Source organism: Miniopterus schreibersii (genome assembly GCF_964146895.1).
Source record: "Miniopterus schreibersii genome assembly, chromosome: 11".
Taxonomy (NCBI): domain Eukaryota; kingdom Metazoa; phylum Chordata; class Mammalia; order Chiroptera; family Miniopteridae; genus Miniopterus; species Miniopterus schreibersii.
The window spans coordinates 7,096,338-7,120,490 of NC_138111.1; the positions used below are offsets into that span (position 1 = coordinate 7,096,338).

Consider the following 24,153-nt stretch of genomic DNA (forward strand, 5'->3'; position numbering starts at 1 on the left):
ATTTTTTTAATTAATGGGATCAAATAGGAAAAAATCTAGTATAGATATAATGCTTTAATTCATCATGTTAAAATTCTATATATTTGTTCTGTACCTATTCACATTATATATTAGAAGTTTATTTAAGTTTTTAAGGTTTTTACATTTTATGAGCTATTTATTTATTTATTTATTTATTTATTTTTAGCCCTCACCCAAAGATATGTTTTCACTGTCTTTAGAGAGAAAGGAAGGGAGGGGGGGGCAGAGAGAGAAAGAAAGGGAAAGAGAGAGAGAAACATCGAAGTGAGAGAGAAACATGGATCGATTGCCTCCCATATGCACCTTAACTGGGAATTGAACCCACAGCCTTTTGGTGTGTGGGACAGCGCTCCAACCAACCAAGCCACCCAGCCAGGGATTATGACCTAATTATTAATTGGACGATCTATCATGATTGGTATAAAGTTACTTTTCAAAAGATTAAACTATTATAGTATATATCACAAGCCATAAAGCATTCATACTCTTTGACCCAATAGCCGACTCCTAGGAAAATGTGCACAAACATTTATGTAAGAATGTTTTTGAGAATATTATTCATAATAGTAAAATACTAGGAACAGCGTACATAATTAACAGCTGGGGAATAAGTTGATTGTATCTCTACATGCTATAATATTAATGCAGGTGTTTAAAATCATGTGTTAAAAGAATATTGATCACTCATTCTATTGATATGTACATTACTTTCCAAGTAAGGAAATGGATGTTCTGAGAAGTGTAGTTAGATGCCCAACATCTAAAGTCTGGTAGCTAAAAAAATGGCAGCGTCTGGATTCAAACCTGGATCTGGCTGACCCCAAATCTTGTGCTCTTAACTACTGCTCAGTTTACTTTAGCAATGATTTTTGGGACCAGATTGTGAAGGGTATTAACTGTCATGCTAAGGAATTGAAATGCTAACCCTGGGGAGGGCAGCCATTATATGTTTCGGAGCTGGTGACTGATATGGTATGATCAGTGATTTGAGAAAAATCATATTGATAGCAGTAAGGCATTTGAACAGAGGAGGGATTTTTAGAAACGGGGAGACTGCTGCAATGGTTTCAGAGATGATGTCGCTTGAACTAAGACAGTGGCAGTGAAGAGAAAGATTTGAGGATGTTTTCAAAGGCATTCAGAGGTAAATGAGACAGGAGTTAAGTTTCCGAGGTTGAGTGTGGAGTAGGTGGTGGAAGCCTTCACTGAGATGGGATATTGAATGAGAGATGAGCTGAGGAAGAAAGCAGGTCTTGGACATGTTGAGTCTGAGATTTAGCTGCATTTGCAGAGCCATCAAGTCATGGGCAGGCCATGTGACATGAACTCTGGAGTCATAGCTGGTCTTCATGAATTGCATTTGTGTTGAGGAATAGTTTTGCTACAGGGAATACTTTTGTTTTTTGTTCTAAAACCTGAATTCGGGGCATTCCCTGATTAGGGGCTACTCCTGGAGAGAGTTGTTCAAATCCAAATTTGTCAGCCCTTTGTGGGTTTATTACTTTTTATTTTTCTTTGATAAAAATCGTTTAACCTGCCATGGGAAGGTGTCTGAGTTACATTTTAAAACTTATTTTTTTCAACAGCTTGTCACAGCACCTGGCACATAGTGTGTTCCTAATAAATCTTGCTGCATTTTCAAAATTGATCATCTCTTTCTCTTACCTAACACTCTTAAGCCTCCCGTGGTAGTTCTTTTGTCTCTAATTATGAAAATAACACATGCTCATTATATAAAATGCAGAAAAATATAAAGCAGAAAATTAAAATCACTCATAATCCCATGTCTCAGAAGAACTCTGTTCACTTTTTGTGTATTGGTATAGTAGGTATTTAAGTACAGTAAGCATCTTTTCCTTGGGTTAATGGTTCTACTGGATGGAAGGGCAAGTTTTAAAATCTAGGACAGAAGCCTTTGCCAACCCCCATTGGTCTGAGTTGCTTCTGAGCTCACACAACAGCCTTCCCCTCTTGAAGCTTTTTATCACATTATGCAATACAGACCTTCAACAGATGGTGAATTTGGTGAGTGTCTCCATTGTGTCTCACTTGACTTAGTCTTCAGAGCCCAGCATGGTGTTTCAGTGAGTGTTAGTTGAATGCATGAGTCACTGAGAAAGATGGCACGAACCCGGTTTTCCCTGCCTCTGTGTTGACCTCATGTGCTCTAGTTATACCTTCACTCCCCTAGTGCCATGTTGTGGAACATGCATTGCCATCAGTGAAACCACGAAATGATCTTTGTTTTCCACGAGCTGCTTTCTGATGATAAGGCATCAGGCCTCTGGAATGTGGCTTGCCTTGGTGTGTGGTGGGTACTTGTAATCCTTTGGTCACCATATTCTTTTTAAATAAATTAATTACTTTCTATTATGTGATGGATTGTTTTATGTTTTAGATGGCTCCCTCTAAATGTTGCAGCACAGGGACTATTAGAGCTAGCTGCCACCACCTTGAGTTTTTTCAGAAGAGGCTTCTTATTAAAAAATACATAATTTTAATGTTTGTGCAAGGTACTTGTTCCCGTCACCAGTGCCTCAAGATGGAATTAGAAGACTAAAAAGATAAAGTGCTTTATTCATTTAATAAGCATCTACCTCATTTATTCTCATAGTTTCCCCCACACTTGCTATTTCACTGTGAAATAAAGAGAATAAAGGGTTCATAGGAATATCATTCCTTAACAATAGTGCCTTTAGTCAACTTAAAATCGCTACGTTCTCTGGAGTCTCAGTCCCCTAACAGTTCTTGGCCAGCTCCTCAGAGCTAGCTCCTTCTACAGGAGACTGCTTTAGGCAGAACTTCTGGTTCATTGTGAACAGAGGGAGGAGATGATTTCCAAACCCTTGAAAATGGGAATGTATTTCATTTTGAATAACTTTAGGGAAAGAAGGCATTGATGTGGAAAGTAGGGGCTTTGGAGTCAAGCAGATCAGGTTTGAATTCTGCCTCTTCTGCCTTGGTTATGGGATCTTGAGTTTAATAGTTGACTGTAGCCTTGCAAACCCTACTTTTCTCATCTATAATATGAGGGTAATGATAGAACCCTACCCCTTATAGTGATTGTGAGAATTAAAGGAGACAATTTAGGCAGGCATTTAGCAGAGTTTATTTAAGAGTTAGCTATAAATAAATGCAAGTTCTTGTTATAATAATAACTATTATTATTAGGGCTCCTATAGCATCCATCTTTAGTCTCATGTGACCATGTAATAGGCTTGAGTAATAGAAATGGGTCTGATTTTAAAACCTAGGCCCTTTCTAGCCAACTGCTCTGCATTTCTAAAGCTCTTTACAGTTTGTGAAGTACATTCACATTTGTAATCTCATTGACTCTTCCTGTTTTGAGATCCTGTGACTCCCACGGTCCCTCAGCTCTAGTGCAGGAGGAGGAGGGAGGACCGGACGCTGGGCTGGGTCTGAAGGGGAGGTTGGAGGGGTGGGCGCTCTAGGAAGCCTGCCCTTGGTGTCATTTTAACTCTTTGACTGCCTGACAAGGTCAAACACTTGCTGTTTAGACACGTCTTTGCTAGTCATTGGGATGATTATTTCCAGGCTGAAAAACATGCATGGGTGTGAGTGTGTGCATGTGTGTGTGTACATATGAGAGAGAGGAGTGAGAACATTGCATAAGAGAATACTTTTTTATTATTTGCTTTATAACATAGAGACAAGACTCAGTAAAAAACATCAATGGATCTAATATTGGATGCTGGCTTATAAAAGATGTGGAATTTCTCTAAAAATGTTTTTAAACTGATTTTATGTATTTCCTTACTGTAGTTTTGATCTTTTTTCCCCTTGCCTTAGAATGATAAAATTACAGTGTTAAAGATGGAACCATTTGATTGCTCAAGTCCCTCCATCTCCATCCACCACTAGGAAACAGATCCATAGAGGAGAGGAAAGAGGGCTGGATGGAAGAAACTAACATTTGTTGAGTTCCTACCTTGTATCTGGTAGTCATCTAAGTCATTTATGCATTCATTTTGTAGTTCAACAGATTTTTTTTTTTTTTGGAGAATCTTCTGTGTATCAGGCACAGTGCTGGCCATTGTGTATAGAGCAGACATTATTATAGCTGCCCTCATGGAGCTCAGAGGCTAGTGGGGAAGGATGCGTTAAGGATGTACATCAATAAATACGTAATATCAAATTATTAAATGCTGTGAAGAAAATGAACAGGATAAATGTGAGAATAACTGTGGACGGGCTTCTTTCTGTAGGATTATCAAGTGAAGGCTTCTCTGAGGAGGTGTCGTATCACCTAGCCTTCCACCTACGGAGCCACACTGGCCAGGGCTGGAGGGAATGTTTTTTAAAAAGAAGTCATAATTTATGGAAGTTTGCTGATTAGTGTTAGAGTCCCAGAGGGGAGTGAAAGTTTCTGGAGGGAGGAGGGGTAGGTGCATGGGAGGGATTGGCAGTGTTTATGATGGTTAGGGCAAAAGTGTAAGACCAGAGACCCTTGAACTTCAGTGCAGATGTCTGAAGTAAACAGATGTACTACATAATAGAATTAGCCCCCATCGTCTCTGAGAAGCCAGCCCATGGTTCCAGTGCTACCGGCCTAAATCTTCTTCAGGGAGTGTGGCAGCTTCCCATGCAGCGTTCCCCAGGGTCTCAAGGAGCGAGACCGCCGTTTTCAGGGAGGGCAGCTGATGCCAAGATCTAATGGTGACTTTTCTGGTTTTTTAATTTCTCTTTATTGTTGAAAGTATTACAGGTGTCCCTCTTTTCCCCCATGATCCCCTCTGCCCCCAGGCCTTCCCATACTTATGGTGACTTTTCCAAGGTCACACTGAGTAAGTAGCAAAGCAGGTCTCCTGCCGCCAAACAGTGGGTCTGCTCACCATGCAAGTTTTTTTGTTTTAGTTGTAGCGCTCATTTACCTTGCTGCTGGCAGAGTTGGGTCATTAGACCGTTAGAAAGTGAAAATTAAAGGAAAAAAACCTTAACACTAGACAGTGTTTCCACTTTGGGACCTTTCCAGGCTCATAAGCAGGTCTGTGCAAAAAGGATGAGAAATGGCTATGCTGCACACAGGCCCTGGAGAGTGGTAGTTGTGGCCCATAGGGCCTGTATGACCACGTGCTTCACCCTCATGCATGTGCTCTGTCCACAGGGTCATGTAGGCACAACAGCCACCAAGAAGATCGATGTCTACCTCCCACTACACTCAAGCCAGGACAGACTGCTGCCAATGACCGTGGTGACAATGGCCAGCGCCAGGGTGCAGGACCTGATCGGGCTCATCTGTTGGCAGTACACAAGCGAAGGACGGGAGCCGAAACTCAAGTAATGCTTCCTCTTTTTTGGCTGCTCTAGTTTCTGGCTGTCTCCTGGCCACCCATACTGCATTTCGGGCCCAGTTTTTCTAGGCATTGGCCTGGGAACCAGACGTCCACACTAATGCAGGTCAGGTTGCTCACCAGATCTTGAGCCTGTGTGTCTCAGGCTTATCTCAGAGAATCTGCTTGTAAATAAACAGATCAGTTTGTGAATCCAGATACAAGGAAATGCATTTTAGCAGTTTCAAACCCCTCCTTAACTCTTGCTGATAAAAGTGGCATGGGAGTTAGTGGGAGGGAACTAATGTTTATTGAGCACCTATTGTGAGTTGGGCACCATGCTGGGCATTTCCTACCTGATTTCTCAGTGAATTCTCCCAGCTCCCTGTGAGGTGACCATTATGATCTCATTCTGCAGAGGAGAATTGTTACTTGATGCAGGTTACACCACTGGGAGATGGCAGAGTCAGGATTTGATTCCTGGTCTGTTTGATGCTAAGGTTTTTGCATTATTTCCTTTGGTTTGAATTAGTTTTCTTTGTTGCCAGTCAGTGGCTCAATTTTTCTCTCAATCACTCCACTCTATTCCTCATTAAACAATTATAATGTAGTGCTTCAAAGTAGAGTCTCTGTTGTTGTACATCATAACTTGAACTTGAAAGGGCTTTGCTGCATTGCTTCTCACCTACTTAAATTTCTTACCTGACAGGCATCCTCTTCTAGTTTTATGTGCTCATCCCAGCAGTGGTTTGGGAATCAACAAATGTAGTGGATGTTGTCATTTTGGAAATGCATTCTCATTCAGACTTTCTCTTCTCATGTTTTTAGGGTTAGAATGGTCTAGTTTGCTGTCAGTTATCATTGTTGTTTTTTCCCCTTTAGCTACATTACTATATTTGCATTTAAAATTGTTCTTTCAAGTTCTTATTGACATAGCCCTTCACTTTGCCTGAATTAATTTTGGATATAAAGATAATTTTTATTGCTCCTGTGGCAATTGAAGGCCTTTTTAACCAAGATACCACCTAGGCTCAGAAAAGGGTTGAAGTAGCAGTTCTGCTCAAGACTAAGCTGTGGTTGTCCCTTTTCAGCATGAAGTAGGAACAGAAAAACAGGAAAGGGAGTCACAGTGCTAGTGACTTTGTATATGTTGTCTAAGTGAATCGTGAAACATTGCTTAGTGCAGGAACTGAAGCTGAGAGAGACAAAGGAACTTGCCCAGGGAACTTTCTTTATTGCAGTACTATTAGCACCCCCTTCTCTGCACTAGTCTAGTCTAATGTATCTTTGTTCAGCCTTTTACCTTTGCCTTTTTGGTTTAGGTATGATGAATAATTTTGTGAGGTTTTTTGTTTGTTCGTTTTTTGACCCAGTCTAAGTCAGCGTCTTTTCATAGGGAAGTTTATTACTAGCATTTATTGTAGCCAATGATATGTTGGTTTCATGTCAGTCAGCTTGTTTTAAGCTTTGTTTTTTATGCTTTTTTTTCTTTTTAATTTCAGTTTGTTTGTAATTTTGAGACTGGTTACCTATAAGATTTTAAAACATTGTTAATAGACTTCGTTTTTTACAGTAGTTTTATGTTTACAGAAAAATTGCACAGGAAGTATAGCGTTCCTCCGCCTCTCCTGCCTGCCTGTTGTTTTTCCTTTTCATTAACATTTTATATATATTAGTGTGGTGCATTTGGTACAATCAGTGAACCAATATTGATATTGATACATTTATTACTAGTCAGTCATTTGCATTAAGAGTACACTCTTTGTATTGTACAGTTCTAAAGACTGTGTCCTGTAGAATGGCTTCACTGACCTAATAATGCTCCATCTCTTTATCCAGCTCCCCTCACCTTTTTACTGTTCCTATAGTTTTGCATTTTCCAGAGTGTCAGCTAGTAGAATCATACCATTTGTAGCCTTTTCAAACTGGCTTCTTTCACTAAGCAATATGCATTTAAGGTTCCTTCGTGTCTTTTCATGGCTTCATAGCTCTTTTGTTTATATTGCTGAATAATATTCCATTGCATGGATGTACCACAGTTCATTTTTCCATCCACCTTTTGAAGGACAGCTTGATTGCTTCCAGTTTGTTGGAACTGTTAATAAAGCTGCTATAAATGTCCATGTGCAGGTTTTTGTGTAGATACAAGTTTCCCATTCACTTTACCAATACCTAGGAGCACAATTGCTGGATTGTATGATGAGCCTATGTTTAGCTTTCTGAGAAATTGCCAAACTGTCTTCCCAAGTAGTACACCATTTGGCATTCCCATCAGCAGCGCACGCGAGTTCCTGCTTCACATCCTCACCAGCAGTTAGTTTTGTAAATGTTTTGGGTTTTAGCTATTCTAGTAGGTGTGCAGTGGTATCTCGTTGTTGTTCTCATTTGCAGTTCCCTAATGAGATGATCTTGAGCATCTTTTCATATGCTTGACACCTCGTGTTTATTTGCTGTTTATAGCACATCTCCATTCAGGCTAGCCACATTTCAAGTGCTCAGTGGCCACATGTTAGAAAGTGTAGCTCTAAGATATACAAAGACATGGTGTAACCATTCAGTGGGGTTCACTACAGATCCGCTTCATTCTAATGTAACCTCAGCTATCTAGAGCCCTTGGGAAACTTGGTGGTTTTGTAGGTGGTTGAGGGTTTATTGCATTCAGCATCAAACTTTCTTAATTTTAATAGTTTTTCATAGAAGCCTTCTAAAATGTGTTAACATTTCCTCTGCCTTCTTAATCAGCATATTACATAGTGTTGAGTATGGGATCCCAAGTCATAGTCTGGACTTGAATTCTGGAGTTAATGCCCATCAGGGTGATTTTGGATGAATCACTCCAGCCCCATGTACTCCATTTTTCTTGTGTAAAGTGAAAACAGAAACTTCCTAATAGGGCAGTTATGAAATAAAATAAGAAAATACATGCAAGTGCTCAGTAAATGTTCACTTCTGTTGCTGCTAAATACTATAACCAGCTACTGTACAATCAAAACCAATAATAGTTCAGCAACAGCAGCACAGCTTAGCCTTTTCCTGATGACTCAAGTCATCATGCTTTGCGGTGAAAGTAAATAGGAATGTTTGACCTTACATGTTTTCTGACTTTGCAATTAGAATTGTTTATTACCCTCCCCCCCCCTTTTTGCCTGCCTGCCTGCCTGCCTGCCCACCTCTGTCTACTCTTCTCCCATTTCTAGGTTTTTCCTTCTAATTTATATTTCTTAGGGTCATCATTGAGAACCATCTACTTAAATACTACAGCCTAACCCCATTCCGACCTCCAGCTATGCTCCCACGCATCCTACGCATCACACTCTTTAACTGGCCGCTTCTTGACCCCCATACCATGCCTGCTTTTGCTGTTCCCTTAGTCAGAAATGTCTTTCTCACTATTTTCGTGATATCCTGCTTAACCTCAAGGCTTAACTCCTCAGTCATTCCTTCATTCAGCACATATTTACAGAGTTCCAGGTTCTAGGTATTGAGGATAAAATGGACAACAGAGAAATGTGATTATCCCCCACAAAAAATGTATAGTTTCGTGGGGGGGGAGAAGAAATGATCAAATGTATTAGCACTTTGAACTGGCTTATTTCACTTATCATTCGTACACAATAAATATTTATTGAGTGTTTGCTATATACCAGGCACTTTGCTGAGTATACAGTGGTGAGTGGAACCAGATGTGGGCTCTCTATCACAAATTCCACAGTCTAGTGAGGGAAATGGGCAGAAAATTCAAATAATTGAACCAAAAATGTTTGCTTAAAAACTGAGCTAATCTCCCTGAAGGAAAGGAATGCTGTTTATGAGAATCTAGCCTGGGAGTTGAGTCAGGGAGAAATTCCCCAAGAAAGTGATACCAGAGGCATTTGGGGGTATGCTGGCAGATGGAACCACATGGCAGTGATGCTGTGGCAGGAGGAGGCGTGTCATGGTCAGGGAACTAAAGAAGCCAGTGTGGGCAGAGCACAAAGAATGGGGGAGAAAATGGAGTGGAATAAGACTGAGAGGTGGGCAGGAGCCACAGCAGAGATTGAGAGAAATGGACAGATTCTGGAAATATTTAAGAAGTAAAAATTCACATGACTTAGGAACGAATTAGATATGCGAAGTGTGGGAGAGGAGAGGTATCAAAGATTTCTGATTTGCACAACTTTATATGTTGTGCCCTTCACTGAGATAGGGAGCATTGGAAGACCGGATTTTGTTTGTTTTGGGGTGTGTGAAGGTGAGGAAGATGGGCAGCCAGAGTTTGGCTTCTGCCTATTAAGTTGAGATGGCTTTGCTGTATCATAGTCATGTTTATTGCATGCTTGGAGTTTAGAGAAGAGAGATGTGAGCTAGAAATGTGAATTTAGGAGTCATCCACATAGAGATATTAATAGAAGCCCCCAGCATGAATGAATGAAAAGAGATAAAGGCCTCAGACTGGACATTGAAAAACTGTGAATGGTGGTGCTGAAATGGGGTGTCCTAGAGAAAAAACAAGTTCAGAATGGGGTGAATAAAGAGTTTGATTTTGAATGTAAGGAAGGCTGAGATTATTTGAGAGATGGATCCAAGTGAAAAAGTCTGTGAGCAGTAGGATAGATAAAGTTTAGAGCCTGGACCATATCTGTTTTATTTGCTTGTATCCCCAGTCCGTAACACAGTGCTTATGTTAATACCTAGCAAGTGCTCAGCAAGTAATTGTGGAACAAATAAGAGAACATAGGAGCATTCAACGGTCTGGACTGAAATTCTCCACCCTTGCTGTGCCCAGGAGGCCTTTCTGTAGGTGTCTGCTAGGATAAATTTCTGACTGTACACAGACTTATTCATTAAAAATCACTGAGTTATGTGTTCACAACTTGGTCATATATTTATTTAAGTGACAGATGAAGGTTTGGAGGGAGTTATTGCAAATACTTTGTTTATTGAGCTGGACAGAAAGATTGCCATTATCAGTATTTCCCACATGCCAGAGTCACCACGCTACTAGGTAATAAATTGATAAATATGAACACACTGGGCTGCCCACTATGTGTCATGCTCCATGTGGGAACTTTAAGTGTATTATTTTATTCCTTAAAACAGCTTTATAAGTCATAGGTAGTGACAGTAGAGAAACTGAGGCTCAAGAAGTTAAGTAACTGGTCAAGAGCATATGTTTAGCAAGTGGCAGAGTCAGGATTTGAACCCAGGTCTGACTCCATTTCCTGTGCTCTTAACTACCATGCTATACACAGAAATGAGTCTCTTCTCTAGGTGATGGCACCAGGGACATTAGAGCCATTTGAGATTTTCCTTCCCTCCCTTTCCTGTTAGTCTTTTTATGTGTATATAATTGAACATTCTACATAGTTGTAATAATTTCAGTGGTTTTTCCTCCATAAAAAAAGTGACATGCCAGTACTCACATCTTGATGAACTGTAAAAATGCCTCTTTCATTCTTACTCCTTACTGAGCCTTCTCCTCTTGTCTTGAATTTCAGTCCCTGATACATGTGCATTGCTTAGAAAGCCCCATTTGGTTAACAGTATCAGTGTGATAAGCAAGAGAAAGAAAGAAAAGCTTTTATTACTCTTCCTCTTGTCATTAAAACACACATCATTAATAATATCCTTTGCCCTGGCTGGTGTGGCTTGGTTGGTTGGAGTGTTTTCCCATACACCAAAAGGTTGCAGGTTTGATTTCTGGGCAGGGCACATACCTAGGTTGTGGGTTCAATTTCCAGGTGGGGCAGGTACAGGAGGCAACCGATCGATGTTTCTATCTCACATCGACGTTTCTCTCTCTCTTTCTTCCTTTCTCTCTCAGATCAATTTTAAAAATATATATCCTCATGTGAGGATAAAAAATAACAATACCCTTTATTTGTGTGTGTTTTTATGGGTACAATGATTCAGTCTACACATTCATATATTCATTCATTCAACAAATATTTGTTAAGTGCCTTCTAAGTGCCAGCCATACTCTTCAGTGAGGATGTGAGAAAATAGAATCCTGCTCTTTAGGAGAACATAGGTGCATAGCTAAGGAAAGGAGCATGTGATAGGGTTATATGTGGAAATACCAACCAAGTTCTGTGATACCACAGAGGATTCAGTGCAAGCTTTTTCTAGATGAGAAAACGGAGCTCAGAGAGATTTGGTCACACTGCTGGTTAATGGTTGAGTTAGCATTAAAACCAGATCTGACTGCAAAGCCTCTCTTCATTCCACCAAACTATGTCATAGGAGGCGCCCCTGTTTTCACTGTTTTATAAGTTCCAGATGTCTATATTTGGGGAATTCCTGAGTCAGGGACTACAGCTGCCCCTTTTTTCTCTCCCCACTTCAAAATCCCACCAGTTTCTGATTTGATCAAAGAGTAATGGAACAGAAGCAAGGAGACCTAAGTTCTTTAGAACTGGCTTTGCCATTTAACTGGGTGATCGTGGGCATGTTGTTCCTCTTTTCTAGGCATCTATTTCCCATCTGTAAAAGCAAGGAGGTTGGAATAAATCTCTCTAAGGTTCTAACTTTCTATAATGTGTCGTGGTTTCCTCCTTTTCAGAGTATGTAGCATTTCCATAGGAACACACCATGGCTTTGGCAGAGAGATAGGTGGGGGTCAAGAGTGAGGGTTCTTGCTTACCTGGGTTTGAATCTCAGCTCTGTCACTTACATGCTGTTTAATCTTGAGCAAACTGCTTAACCTCATTGAGCTTCGGTTTTCTAATTTGTAAAATAGGCATAATAACATGACTAAGCTGATACAAAGAATCAGTGAGCTTATGTGTCTAAACCATTTGCACAGTGTCTGGCACATAGCTCTCAATGAATGTAGCTAATGATACTAATGGTTATTGTACTAGTACTAACTTGGAGTCTTGAAGCAGTTTTAGAAGTCAAAATACCACAGTAGCTTCTTTTATTAATCATTCCTGTATAAAGGTATAAAGGAACTAATATGTCCATGCACAGAACTTTAGTCATTTCTTTCTTAGGCATTCAGTTAAGAGGTTTTAGGGGTTGGAGCACTGTTTGCTGCTAAAGTTTACTGATGGCCCAGAAAAGACTTCCCTTATTTGGTATAGTACAGAATGAATCATTCATTCTTTTCCTTGCTGTGTTCCCAGTGCTCAGGAGGCAGCAGCACTGGGGAGGCACTATGCCAATGGTTTTTGGATGAGTAAACGATTTCACACTTTGTGTTAGGACTGGGGAGAAGCACAGCACTTGGCAGTGAGTCTTTGGGCTCTCAGATCTTAGCCTGTGACATTTGTCGAGTTTGTTTTAAGGGGATTTGGGGGCATCCCATGACAATCAAAGCAGAATTCTTCTGATACCAATGTTGGCTTTCCGCTTTGATCAATAGGCTTATTATTTGGCCTTGAAACCTCTGCGATGCTGGGGAGTCACAGACATTCCTCAGGATGATTTACATGGCAGTAAATAATCTGTGCTGTCCATTGCTTGCTTCATCAGTGTCTGCCCTGGTCAGAATACCTTGGAGACTCAGCGGCCCCAAGGCTGGGGCACGGTGGACACGTTAACTCCTGCTACAGATGTGTGCACATAGAATATGTCACTCAGTTTCATTGTTGCTTTCTGGCTCTATTATGCATCCACAATTTATCTTTAAGGATTGACATAACTGTCAAAGTTATTTTCCATCTGACTTTATTATAGTTACCATACCATTTATTTTTACCTCTGTTCTATGCTCAGCACTATATATTATCTCACCTAATCTTCGCAACCACCCCTGAGTTAGGTGATTATACCCTTCCCTTTTTATAGAAGTAGAAATTGAAAACTCAAAGTGAAGCTTATTCTCTGAAATCACATAGCCCATGTGTGATGGAGCTAGGGTTGAACTCAAGTCTTTGTGCACACAAAGCTCTTAGGTACTATACCATGACATTTTCTTCATCTAAACAGCTTTCTTCTTCTTCTACAAGTGTTTTGTGTTTAAGTTAGTAACGTCTTGCAAAGATCTATAAGTTTCCCATACCATTCAGAGATGAATTTTAAATTTCTTAACAGCATTGCAAATACATGAAATTTATAGTGACAAACATGGCCAGATTACTTTCTTGTTATCCATCCATTTAGCAGATTTACAGTTCCCATTAATTTTAATCTGTCCTTATTACCTGTTTTATATAATAAATATCTCTTAATCGTGACAGACTGAGTATAGATCACCTGAAGTAGGCTCTCTCTCAGTAAGCAGAATTGCAGCAAAAGATTTGTGAATTAATTGGGAAAATTGCAAATCAGGTAGTCAGTGAAATAATTCATTGTCACATCCAATCAATAAACTTTGTAAATCAACTCATTTAATTCAAAAAATGATCTATATAGATCAAGCAACCAATTAAACAATTAGCATACACTTTGCAATTAATTAATTTAAGCATCAATCATATAATTAAAACTCCAAATTTAAGCTGCAGAATTTAGAATCCCACCACCTTGCAAAATATCAGGTTCATTCATGCTTCTGAATACTAGCAGATTTGCAGTCTCACAATTCAGCTTTGGAGCAGGGTATCTAAAGTATTTTGAGTTGATTTCAGTTTTAAATTGTCTTTCTGATGATAGTTTCCTACCCTTTTCCAGCAAACTGACTTTTTACTTCCCCAAAGAAGAAAGAGGTGCATGTTGCTGTAAACTGGTCGAGGCTGCAGCCTGGGCATTCTTATGGGGCCTTTTAGGGAAGTGAGAAGAGTCCATAAGCAGTTGATCAGGATAAATCAGCTCATTTGCTTTACTCTCTTAAGTATCCTTGGTTTCTGGAATCAGATCCTGCCAAGTGAGGCTGATTTTCTTCAGAGAAAGGAGAACTGTATTGATTGTCTTTGTTACCCTGAGTATTTCTACTGACCTAGAGCAGATATTTTCTTAATCCTGACCATAAATCTAAGTCCACTGACTTCCCCTGAATATTTTTTCTCCTTTATAGTTTTACGTATCTTTTTTATGATATTTATTTTATTTCATTTATATTATAGCTAATATAGTGCTTACTTTTCCCCCCTGCTAATTGTAATCTACCTTGAGGACTGTTACTAAATCTCATTATTGATCTAAGGGGTTATGTGTCTTATTTACAACAGGTGCTCAGTAAATATTTGTTGGAAGAATAGGCAAGTATAAAGGCTCTTGTTTCACATTGCCCCCCCCCCTTTGCACTGCCTTGTATTTTCTCCTTATCAAATGAAGTAGAATTTTGGGGATCTGACTGTATCTGCAGGCTTTGGGGTAAGGAACAGCAGTGTCCCAAGTTTGCTTGCTATACATCAGAGCCTCTGTTCCCTGAGTTCCTTTCTCACCTTAGTAAGTCACTCACCTTTTTGGTTTTCCTTTCAGCGACAATGTCAGTGCCTACTGCCTGCATATTGCTGAGGATGACGGGGAGGTTGACACAGATTTCCCCCCACTGGATTCCAACGAGCCCATTCATAAGTTTGGCTTCAGTACTTTGGCCCTGGTTGAAAAGTATTCATCTCCTGGTCTGACATCCAAAGAGTCACTCTTTGTTCGAATGTGAGTATTGCCTCTGTTACTTATCTCAGTATCTCATTTCTACCTTCGTTGTAATTTTGAATTTGATTTTGTTCATTAAATGAATATTTATTTGGAGAGTCCACATGTAATGATTACTTCCAGAGAGATGTGGGGGACAACATTCACATTCTATTTTATGCCTCTGCACCTACATTAAATACAGACTGCTTTGTGTAGCAAATTGTATTAGGTCCATCTCTGAATGTCCTATCCATGAACCAGGCCTCTAGACATATTGGGGCACTTTGGAGTCTGTGAAGCAAAAATTCTCTTCCAAGAATCCAAACTAAATGTACATCACGGCCACTTCTCTTTTGTGACTTAACATACTTCTTTTTCTCTCCAACTCTGTTCAGATCCAATTTGATTTTTCCTTTTGGTTGCCTGCCTTTAGACCGACAGAGGTTCCTAACCTTGCCTGTGCCTTTGGCATAAAGCATATAAAAGCCCTTCTCGGAAAAGTGTTTGTAAATGCAGAAAATAAAATTCACAGGACTACAAAAGGATTTGTTATATTTAAAGTTATCAGACTATTAAATTTGTGATAGAGTAATATGCATGGCTTTATTAATACATTGAATAACAAGATCCAGTGTCAGGTCTGACAGTAACTCCTGAAATTTGGTTTCAAAGGTGTGATTGAGTGTAAGTGATATTGGAGACATCTGCACCAACTGGAATGTGCTATCACTATATCTATGGTTTCTGTTCATGACGAGTCACTAGTACTGCTACTACCACTGTGATTTGTTGACTATAATTCAAGGGAATGCTAAATATTGGAAGTTAGTGAAAACAATGTAATTTTTATCCATTCAAGTCTACAGAGCACTTGAGTTTCACCCACAGGTCCCCCTTTTTAGGAGAAAACTGGCAGTGTTTTCTCAGCACAGCTTAAGCTTTTCTAACCAAGGTGGCTACATTCCCTCGTCTGGCCATCTCCTGGGAACAATAGCGATCCCTTTGGCACCCCCTGCTGTTAGTAACCAGCAAATTCACTCTTTAAAAGATTGCTTTAGAGGACTTTTCTACCTGTCTCCTTAAAACATATTGCCTTTGTTTCAGATTTTTACTAAAAATAGGATTATGCTAGCTATGATATATGAGTATTTTGGGTGTTTTTACCTTTGACCAGAAAATGGATACCTGAGTACCTGTGGGTGAGCTGGGTGTGACTCTTCAAGCTTTTATAATTGCCATTTTATTTCTACTATGAATTCATGTTTAGTATATATAACAGCAAACATGTTCCTTCTTTTTACTTTTCAGAGGCACTGAAACAACTTTAAAGAATATTTAAAGTAATTTAAAATCTACCTGATGATTCCTTCATCCTAATGCAGCTACTTTCATTTTTGTATAATCATTTCCATGTTTATACATACAGCATTTCAGTTTTAGCATATATATATTGTGCTATATATATATATATATATATATATATATATATATATATTTTTTTTTTTTTTTTTTTTAATATATATATATCTTTATTGATTTCAGAGAGAGGGAGGGAGGGAGAGAGAGAGAGAAAGAGAGAGAAACATCAGTGTGAGAGATATACATCATATTGTGTTACCTGCTTTTTTTGGATTTTGCGTTCTGAGCACGTTTAAGGTAGTCTAAGCTAAGCTCTGATGTTTGGTAGATTAGGTGGCATTAAATGCATTTTCGGCCCTGGCTGAGTAACTCAGTTGGTTAGAGCATCGTCCCGCTAAACCAAGGTTGTGCGTTCTATCTCCAGTCAGGGCACATATAAGAGTCAACCAATGAATGCATAAACAAATGGAACAGCCTGGCCGGCGTGGCTTAGCAGTTGTGCATTGGCCTAGGATCCAGGAGATTGCGGTTCAACTCGGGGTCAGGGCACATGCCCAGGTTGCAGGCTCGATCCCCAGTCGGGGGCTGTGCAAGAGGCAGCCGATCAGTGACTCTCTCTCATCATTGATGTTTCTCTCTCTCTCTCCCTCCCTCTCCCTTCTTCTCTCTGAAATAAATAAAAATATATTTTAAAAATAAGTGGAACAACAAATCGATGTCTGTCTCATCAATAAATTAAAAAATTAAACATTTAAATGCATTTTTTAATTATGATGTTTACATAATTATGATGTTTACGAGGGGTTTATAGGAACGTAACCCCATCATAAATCAAGGAGCATCGTATGAGCTGCAGTTCACAGACAGGTAGTTACTTACGCAAGGTCATCTGGTTTGGTAAGGGACAGTGCTAAAATAGCATGAAGAATAAAAGAAAAAAGATGCCTGTATTCTTTGTAACCGGGTCTGACAATATGGCTATACATTTTCCTAAATTTGCTTGCATCATAGAGGACCAACTGTGTGTTGTTTCTTTTTATTCTGTTGTATTAGCAAACATTTTCATTGTCCAGATTGTCCTCGTAGATGGAAATGGAACATATGCAGCCTGTTTAATTTTGTATTTGTAAATCTGACTTGATTCCCTTTTTGGCAACAGCTACTGTCTAGAGAAAAGAAAAGATTTTTCTTTGTCTCTTTAAAGGGGCAGAAATATTGGAGCAAGTAATAAAGACGGAAAGCATTAATTACATACTTCTAAGAATGTAAAGGTCAGACAAGCTAAATGTATATGTTTTGCTCATTGGAATGCCTGTCTGCTGAAAATGTGCCAGGATTCACTTTGTTCCTCCAATAAAAGCACACATTTCAGATAGCCATCAACTTACTTTGGTATCCAGAAGTTATACCAGATTGTTGCTTTTGTTGCTATATATCTTAAAAGTTTAGGACTCAAATTTCTGACATTAATGTGATTTGTTTCATGATCCACCCCCTTTGGCCATGTTTGGTTACTATGTCTCATTTTGATTTCCTCTGTTCTCCCCTCAGCTTATGTTGGAGTCTGTCAGCTGCTGCTATGTACATGTCAGGGTAGTGACTTGTAATGTTTATTAATACAATGTCAGTCTTGCTGTTGAAAAAACTGTGATGCTTCTCAGAAGGTTGTGATAGAACGAAGCGTTTGATTTCCAGATCCTGTCTGCACTGCATGGCAAATACGTTCTCAGATGTTATGCAGTTCACTGACCTGACAGTTATGGAACCCCGCCTGGGACCCCATTTCAGCAGGACATATTTGAACAGAAACAGTTTGCAAAACTTTGCACACTTAAACTCCTGCCAAGGCAAACTGTTAGCCACTTGAGTTTGTTATAAATACCCAGCGGCAGTGGTTGGAAGTAGCCCACAGTGTGTTTTATATGCTGAACTGAATGTGAACGTCGTTGTGGTTACATAGAGCAGTAAATAATTGGGTTTGATTAGGGAGAGGGACCTCATTATCCCCCACCTGTGCCCAGCTGGAAGGGGAGGGTCCAAATGAAGCCATTAGCTGTCTCTCTTACTGGCATCTCAAAGAGCTCAAATACATCTGTGTCTTATTTTCTTTTCTGGCACAATCAGTCGAGCAGGCTAAGCAGGCATGACCGGATTTGGCAAGTCCCAAGGACTCTGGCAAAGACACACAAGGAGAAGGCGGAGGGCAGTCATTTTGGCTTCTCACTGCCCATTAGTCTAGCGAGTTATGTTTTTGGAAAATGTCTGTTTTGAAAAAGAGTACTTCATCCAATGTCAAACGTCACATACTCATACAATACGCTTTGATCTTGGAAAAAAATGTGTCGGTGCAAGGGGAAACAGAATGTGGCATTCGCACTAGTGTAAACTCTCTTTATGGATAAAGTAATACCCGACCGGCTGGCTTTAAAGCAGGCATGGTACGGTTATTGCCAGGCTTTCTCTTGCTCATATAGTTTCATTTTCTACCTTGAAGTGCTGGAAAATGAACAGGCATGGAATTGGGACCAGAATAGGTTGGGAACTAGAGGAGTGTGTCTCCATCACTATTATGAAGTGGTCAGGACTGGAGAATCGAGTGCCACTCTTGGTAGCCTTTTCCCACTTCCACAAACTGACACTGGCTCATAAAACCATGACATTCTCCAAGGGCTTTTAAAAAGGGACCTTATAAGTCATATGGTTAGTCCAGAATTGGAACATTTATAATCAAACTGAATTTGTTACAGGAAGTTGAACTTTTCCCTAGATTGGTCAGTGGCTCTGATCTCAAGGATATGCTCTCTGGTAGTCTCTTCTTCCCGAGTCCCCAGTACTCCCTTCTGGGCTATAGCGAGGTTTAAAGAGTCTGACTGACCTGGGTCCAAGTCCTGACTCCTCCACTTACTAGCTGTGTAACTCCAGGCAAGTGTCCTAACCTTTCCAAACCTTAATTCCCTCCATTATAAAATGGGATTGGTAATAGTACCTACCTTTTCTGGGAAGATTAAATGAACAAAGTACATGCTCAGTAAATGTTGACCTCTGCCATTGACTTATTATATATCACGTCTTTGTACACGTGAAGAAGAGCCCATAGCCACTGTATTAACTTGCTTGTTAAGCATTTGTTATATACAGGTACCATGTTAGCTACTTTAGAAGTATTTAGCCCTCACACTAGTCTTACAATCTAAGAATTATTCTATTTTGTAGATGAGGAAACTGAACATTAGAGAGATTATATCATTTACCCAAGGAAGGAAAGCTGGGACTTCAAAGCAGGCTCTGCTGTAGAGCTTACTTCAATTTCTTCTGGTGTAAACACCATGTTTCTAAGCATGGTGTAGACCTAAATGACAACTGTGTTTTGAGACATCTCCTCTAAGAAGCTTCTCTGACCTCCTTACCTCTGCCTGGCTGGGTTAAGTGCCCCTGTGTGTCAGCAGCACTCTGAGCTGGCCTCCGTCTTTGTGCTTATCACACAGAACTAGAATTCTTGGTTTGCTCCTTCCTCTCTCCCACTGGACTGTGCTACTTGGGTTGGAAACCATATTGTTGATTTCTGAATCCAAAATCGAGTCTTTAACAGATGTGTGACCACAGGTAAATTTCCTAATGCCTCCAGCCTTAGTTTCTATAAAGTGGATATAATAACAGTACCTATTTTAGTGTTGAATTAGTTAATATAGATTTTTAAAGCTAAATATAGCACCTGACACATAGTAAGTGTTCGACAGATAGTAGCTGCTGCTATTGTTATAACTGTTGAATGATAATACCGTGTACTTTTCAGATAAAAAAGCTGTTAGTCCCATTGAAGTTCTCTGCAATACCACCATGATTTTTGACTTCCATCATCCCCATCCAAAGCCAATGAGTTAAGCTGAGGTGGAATATACCTGCTTCTCTTGTTTCCTCCCTCAAAAGGGGAAACCTTGACTGTGGAGCCCAGAGTGCTCTCCTTTGAGCTTCAAGGGGGTTTTGATGCCTGGGCCAGAGAGAGATTGCTTGCTGACAGTGCCCCTGAATACTGCCACCATGCCCAGCAAATTGCACGTTTTAATGGCCCTGTGTTGCCAATTAAAAGCTGTGAGGGTTGCCCTGGCTGGTGTGGCTCAGTTGGTTGGAGCATCGTCTCATACACCAAAAGGTCTCAGGTTTAATTCCCAGTCAGGGCACATACTCAGGTTGTGGGTTCGATCCATGGTTGGGGCACGTGTGAGAGGCAGCTAATTGATGTTTCTCTCTCCCTCTCCCTTTCTCTCTCTCTAAAATCAACTTTTTAAAAAAAAGCTTTGAGGGTTCATATCCATTCTCCCAAATAAGCAGTCTCTGTTGAGGGGTCAGGGGACAGGGGAGGAGGAGGGCCTCTTCTCTTGGAGTGGTGACATAAGAGATCAACACTTATAAACTCCTTTTACTTTTTGCCAGCCTTAGTGCCAGGTGCTTGGCGTTCATTGACTGTTTCTCCTCCTGACAGTTCTGTTGGGAAATGCCCTCCCCGTTTCATGGGTGCAGCTGAGGTTTCCACGTGTTAAGGCACCATTTCGGCTAGCCTTGGAACCAGGATTTGAACCAAAGGGTATTTAACTCCCAGCCCATGTGTTTTCCTCTCCAATATGTTGCCTTCCAACTTGGGTTCTGATTCCAGCTCTCTCCCTATAAACAGAATCTAGGCTTTTTAGATAAAGACCTGCTTTCCCTCTGTGCCCCATCACTTCTAGTTTAGTACTTGGTAGAGAAATGCATGTTGTGTTAGGTTAATGCTGGTATAAACACTTCTCGCTGGTAACTGAGTGGCTTTGCACTGGGACAGAGCTGAATTCCTCAAGTGAGAAATCTCTTTTTAAAATGCCCATATGTTTTTCAGTGGTTACGAGACTTGACAGGACCTAACTTTGAATTGACTGAAGCACTCCTGGCAGCGTTTAGTCAGCTCCCTAAAGTGGTGCTTTATCCTAGACCCAGTGCAGGCAGCCCAAGCGGCTGTGGCAGGGCAGCTGCTTCTCTCTAGGGTGCAGTGCCCTAGGGTCCTGCACTGGCAGAAAACAAACCGTCTGCCCACAAGAGGAGCAGGAGGAGGTACAGTTTCTGAGTCAAAGACTCTGAGTTTGTAATCCACCTGTCCATCTGAGGGCTAGTCACGGCCAGCACAGGTCACAACTCAGAGACTGGAATGCAGCGCCAGGAGGAAGGGAGGCAGGACTAGCACCCTACCCCCTACCACTAGCCTTTCCCCCAAGATCATGGTCTTCTTGACCTCAGACCCAGTGGTCAGCATTAAATAAAAGCAGCCTTAAAAGATGTATTTCAATAGACTTTTTAGAAAGCCCATAAAAAATCGTGGATGTGAAGAAATGAGGCATAAAACGCAGTGTTTGGAAGTCAAGCTGAAAATTGTGGTAGCAAGTCTCCATACCCATTTATTAAATGGGAGCAGAACTTAACAGTTGCACCTAGATGGATTCTGAGAACCACTTACGTTCTGGACTCTTGTGTTCTAGAAACATTTTACCCCCTTGCGTGCTGTAGTCTTGGAGCAAGATCCAAAGTTGGCCTCCTGGAGGGAGAGAGGTGCGCGGAGGGCGAGACCAACCCGAGGAAACTTTCATTGGGTCCGCTGAGTGCGCAGAGTGTGGGTCGCGGCCTCGTTCTCCCCGAACGTGCGCGTTTTTACCGAAATGGAGCCCCCGAGAAGAGCGCCTCGCGGGCCGCGCGGGCCCCTTCCCGCCCTGTTCACACCCGCCTCGTGAACCTGGCCGCCCTGGCTCCGGCGCGGGGCTGTGAGGAAGATGGAGAGCCGAGTTACCGCAGAGTGATCACTATCGTTAACATTCACGGGTGGCTCACTTATCATCCCTGACTGCACAGACATGGCAGCGCTCGGAAGGTCCGCAGGTGTAGCGTGGTGATACATATTACATTGTGCCACAATGGATTTATGTATTCTGTAACAAAAGAAAAGCGTAATGAAAAAATACAGAAGGTAATCCTTTATTCCTCCACCACGCAATTTATCAGTAATGCCTGTGGATGATAAGTGCCAGGGATTTCCTCGGCTTGCTTTAACCTTGTCACCCAGCTACGTTTTGGTAAAATGACAGAAAAATACAGACTAGGGATTTTCCTCTGTTCAAAAATCTTTTAAAAGGACACTTTTAATTTATGGAAGTTAGTTCAAACATAAGGCTGCCTTTTGAGCTTTTAGTCTGCCTATGCTGAAAAAGATAAACACATTGGTTTGAAGTAATGCTATCAGCCAGCAGCAGATTAGGAGAGAATGTAAGCGATTTATAAGCAGACTCAAATCGAAACTAGTTCAGGTGGAACCCAGGTGGATGGAAGTTCGGGAGATCTAGCCCAGTGCAGTGTGTGAGTACCCGAGAACTTGTGTTCCCTTTTAGGCCCTACTCATCCATCGCCCAACATATTGTCACAGATGGAGCGCACACTGGCTTCTGAGGAGAGAGCAGAGGAAGCGAGTCTGAGCGCGGATGATTGGCATTCGTTCCAAACACACACTGGCCTGGCGCCAGAGCAAATACCCCCAAGTTTATAAATGCACAAGGCACTTTACATTTCAGTCCTCTTGCCAAAGTATCACTTACTGCATCATTCCCTAAATATAGTTTTTAAAAAAGAGCTATTTCTTATTTTGCTTTGATCAGTAAAATAAACTTTTAAAGATTGTTCTGGGATGGGGTCCAGCTTCTGAGGTAAAGAATGGCCAGGGCTCAGGCATGATTCAGTAACAGAGTGTTCAGGAAAATTAGCTTGACAGTTCTCAGGCCTGCTGTTCGATAGCAAGAACTTGACCAAGTTAAAATGGATGATTGTGCTGGCTAGACCAGCGTCGGCTTTTGCTTTTTAACAAATGGAATGTCAAGGATTAAACAGCAAGCCGTGCGGAGAGGAGGGGTGTGGAGATGTCTTTGTATTAGGGAAGCAAATTGGGTCCTTGGTTTGGAGATCGGCCTCCAGCCCCTGCAGCAAGCCAGCCACCTGGTTGGGTCCAAGCTAGGTTTCAGGCCCCTTCCCAGCCTACCCTACCATTGGGGAAGCTACTATGGCTTAGCTTGGGGCTTGGCTTTTCTTTCATATTTCTTGTCAATATGAAGTTCTGCCATGTTTTTTGGCCATGTTCCCCTTTGAGATTCTTGTGGGGAAGTGGGAATGCGACCAAACTCCTTGTGGCAATTCCCATGTTCCGTAGTTGGAAACTTGGGTCCCATTTGTTACATGAGCTGCTTGGAATTGGCCCATTTTGTTCCAGTGCCCAAGCATAGTGTGTAGTGTTTGTGATGCTTGCGATTGCAATTACCGGTCTTAGTGAAGTTCTGCCTCACCAAGGATGGGCTGTTGGTAGGTACTTGCTTCTTACCAGTGTTTTCCTATCTAGACGAAGCCCTCTTTAAGTTTGATCAGCTAGAGGCTTACAAGTAGTGTTAGTATTTTGCCTTGTAGTTATTTTATGTTTCAGCTAATACTTTGTTTGACCTTTTAAGACTAAGATTAAAATATTCCTACTGAAGTATACGTAGAGTACATATTTTAAAGATACATAAATATAGAGTATTTTTCTTGCTGGCTAGTTAGGAAGAGCCTTTTCTTTTTCTATTCTAAATTGCTTTGGGCTGTCATATGCCCCCACCCCCATACACACAAACACATACATGACACTTTCCTCCAGGGCTCCATGAGCTTTAATATGATGGTAGTCTCTGCCTGCAGTGACATCTACTGACACAAGCCAAGTTTATCGTTTGTCAATCCTTGCTGCAGGATTCGGCTTGGGAGCTGGTATGAGTGACCCACATAGACCAATTAGATTCAATTTGAGATAAATTAGAAAAACCTTCCATAACTCTGACCTCTCTTTCATTTGGGACTGTTCATACTAGAATGCTTTTCTCTCTCTGTCTCTGACCCTCTCTTATTAGAAGTAGGTTTATTTAACCTGTTTTTAAGTAGTTGGCAC

General features: G+C 40.9%; 1 protein-coding gene across 12 annotated transcripts in view; it reads left to right on the forward strand.

The window, feature by feature from the left end:
* Nucleotides 1-24,153, forward strand: part of MAPKAP1 (MAPK associated protein 1) — a 202,410-nt gene that overhangs the window by 95,732 nt on the left and 82,525 nt on the right. For all 12 annotated transcript variants that reach the window (XM_081150443.1, XM_081150440.1, XM_081150446.1 and 9 more), the window contains 2 exons: nt 5,147-5,319; nt 14,658-14,834. In XM_081150443.1, the coding sequence (XP_081006569.1) occupies nt 5,147-5,319; nt 14,658-14,834 (350 nt within the window). The remainder of the gene's footprint in view (nt 1-5,146; nt 5,320-14,657; nt 14,835-24,153) is intronic.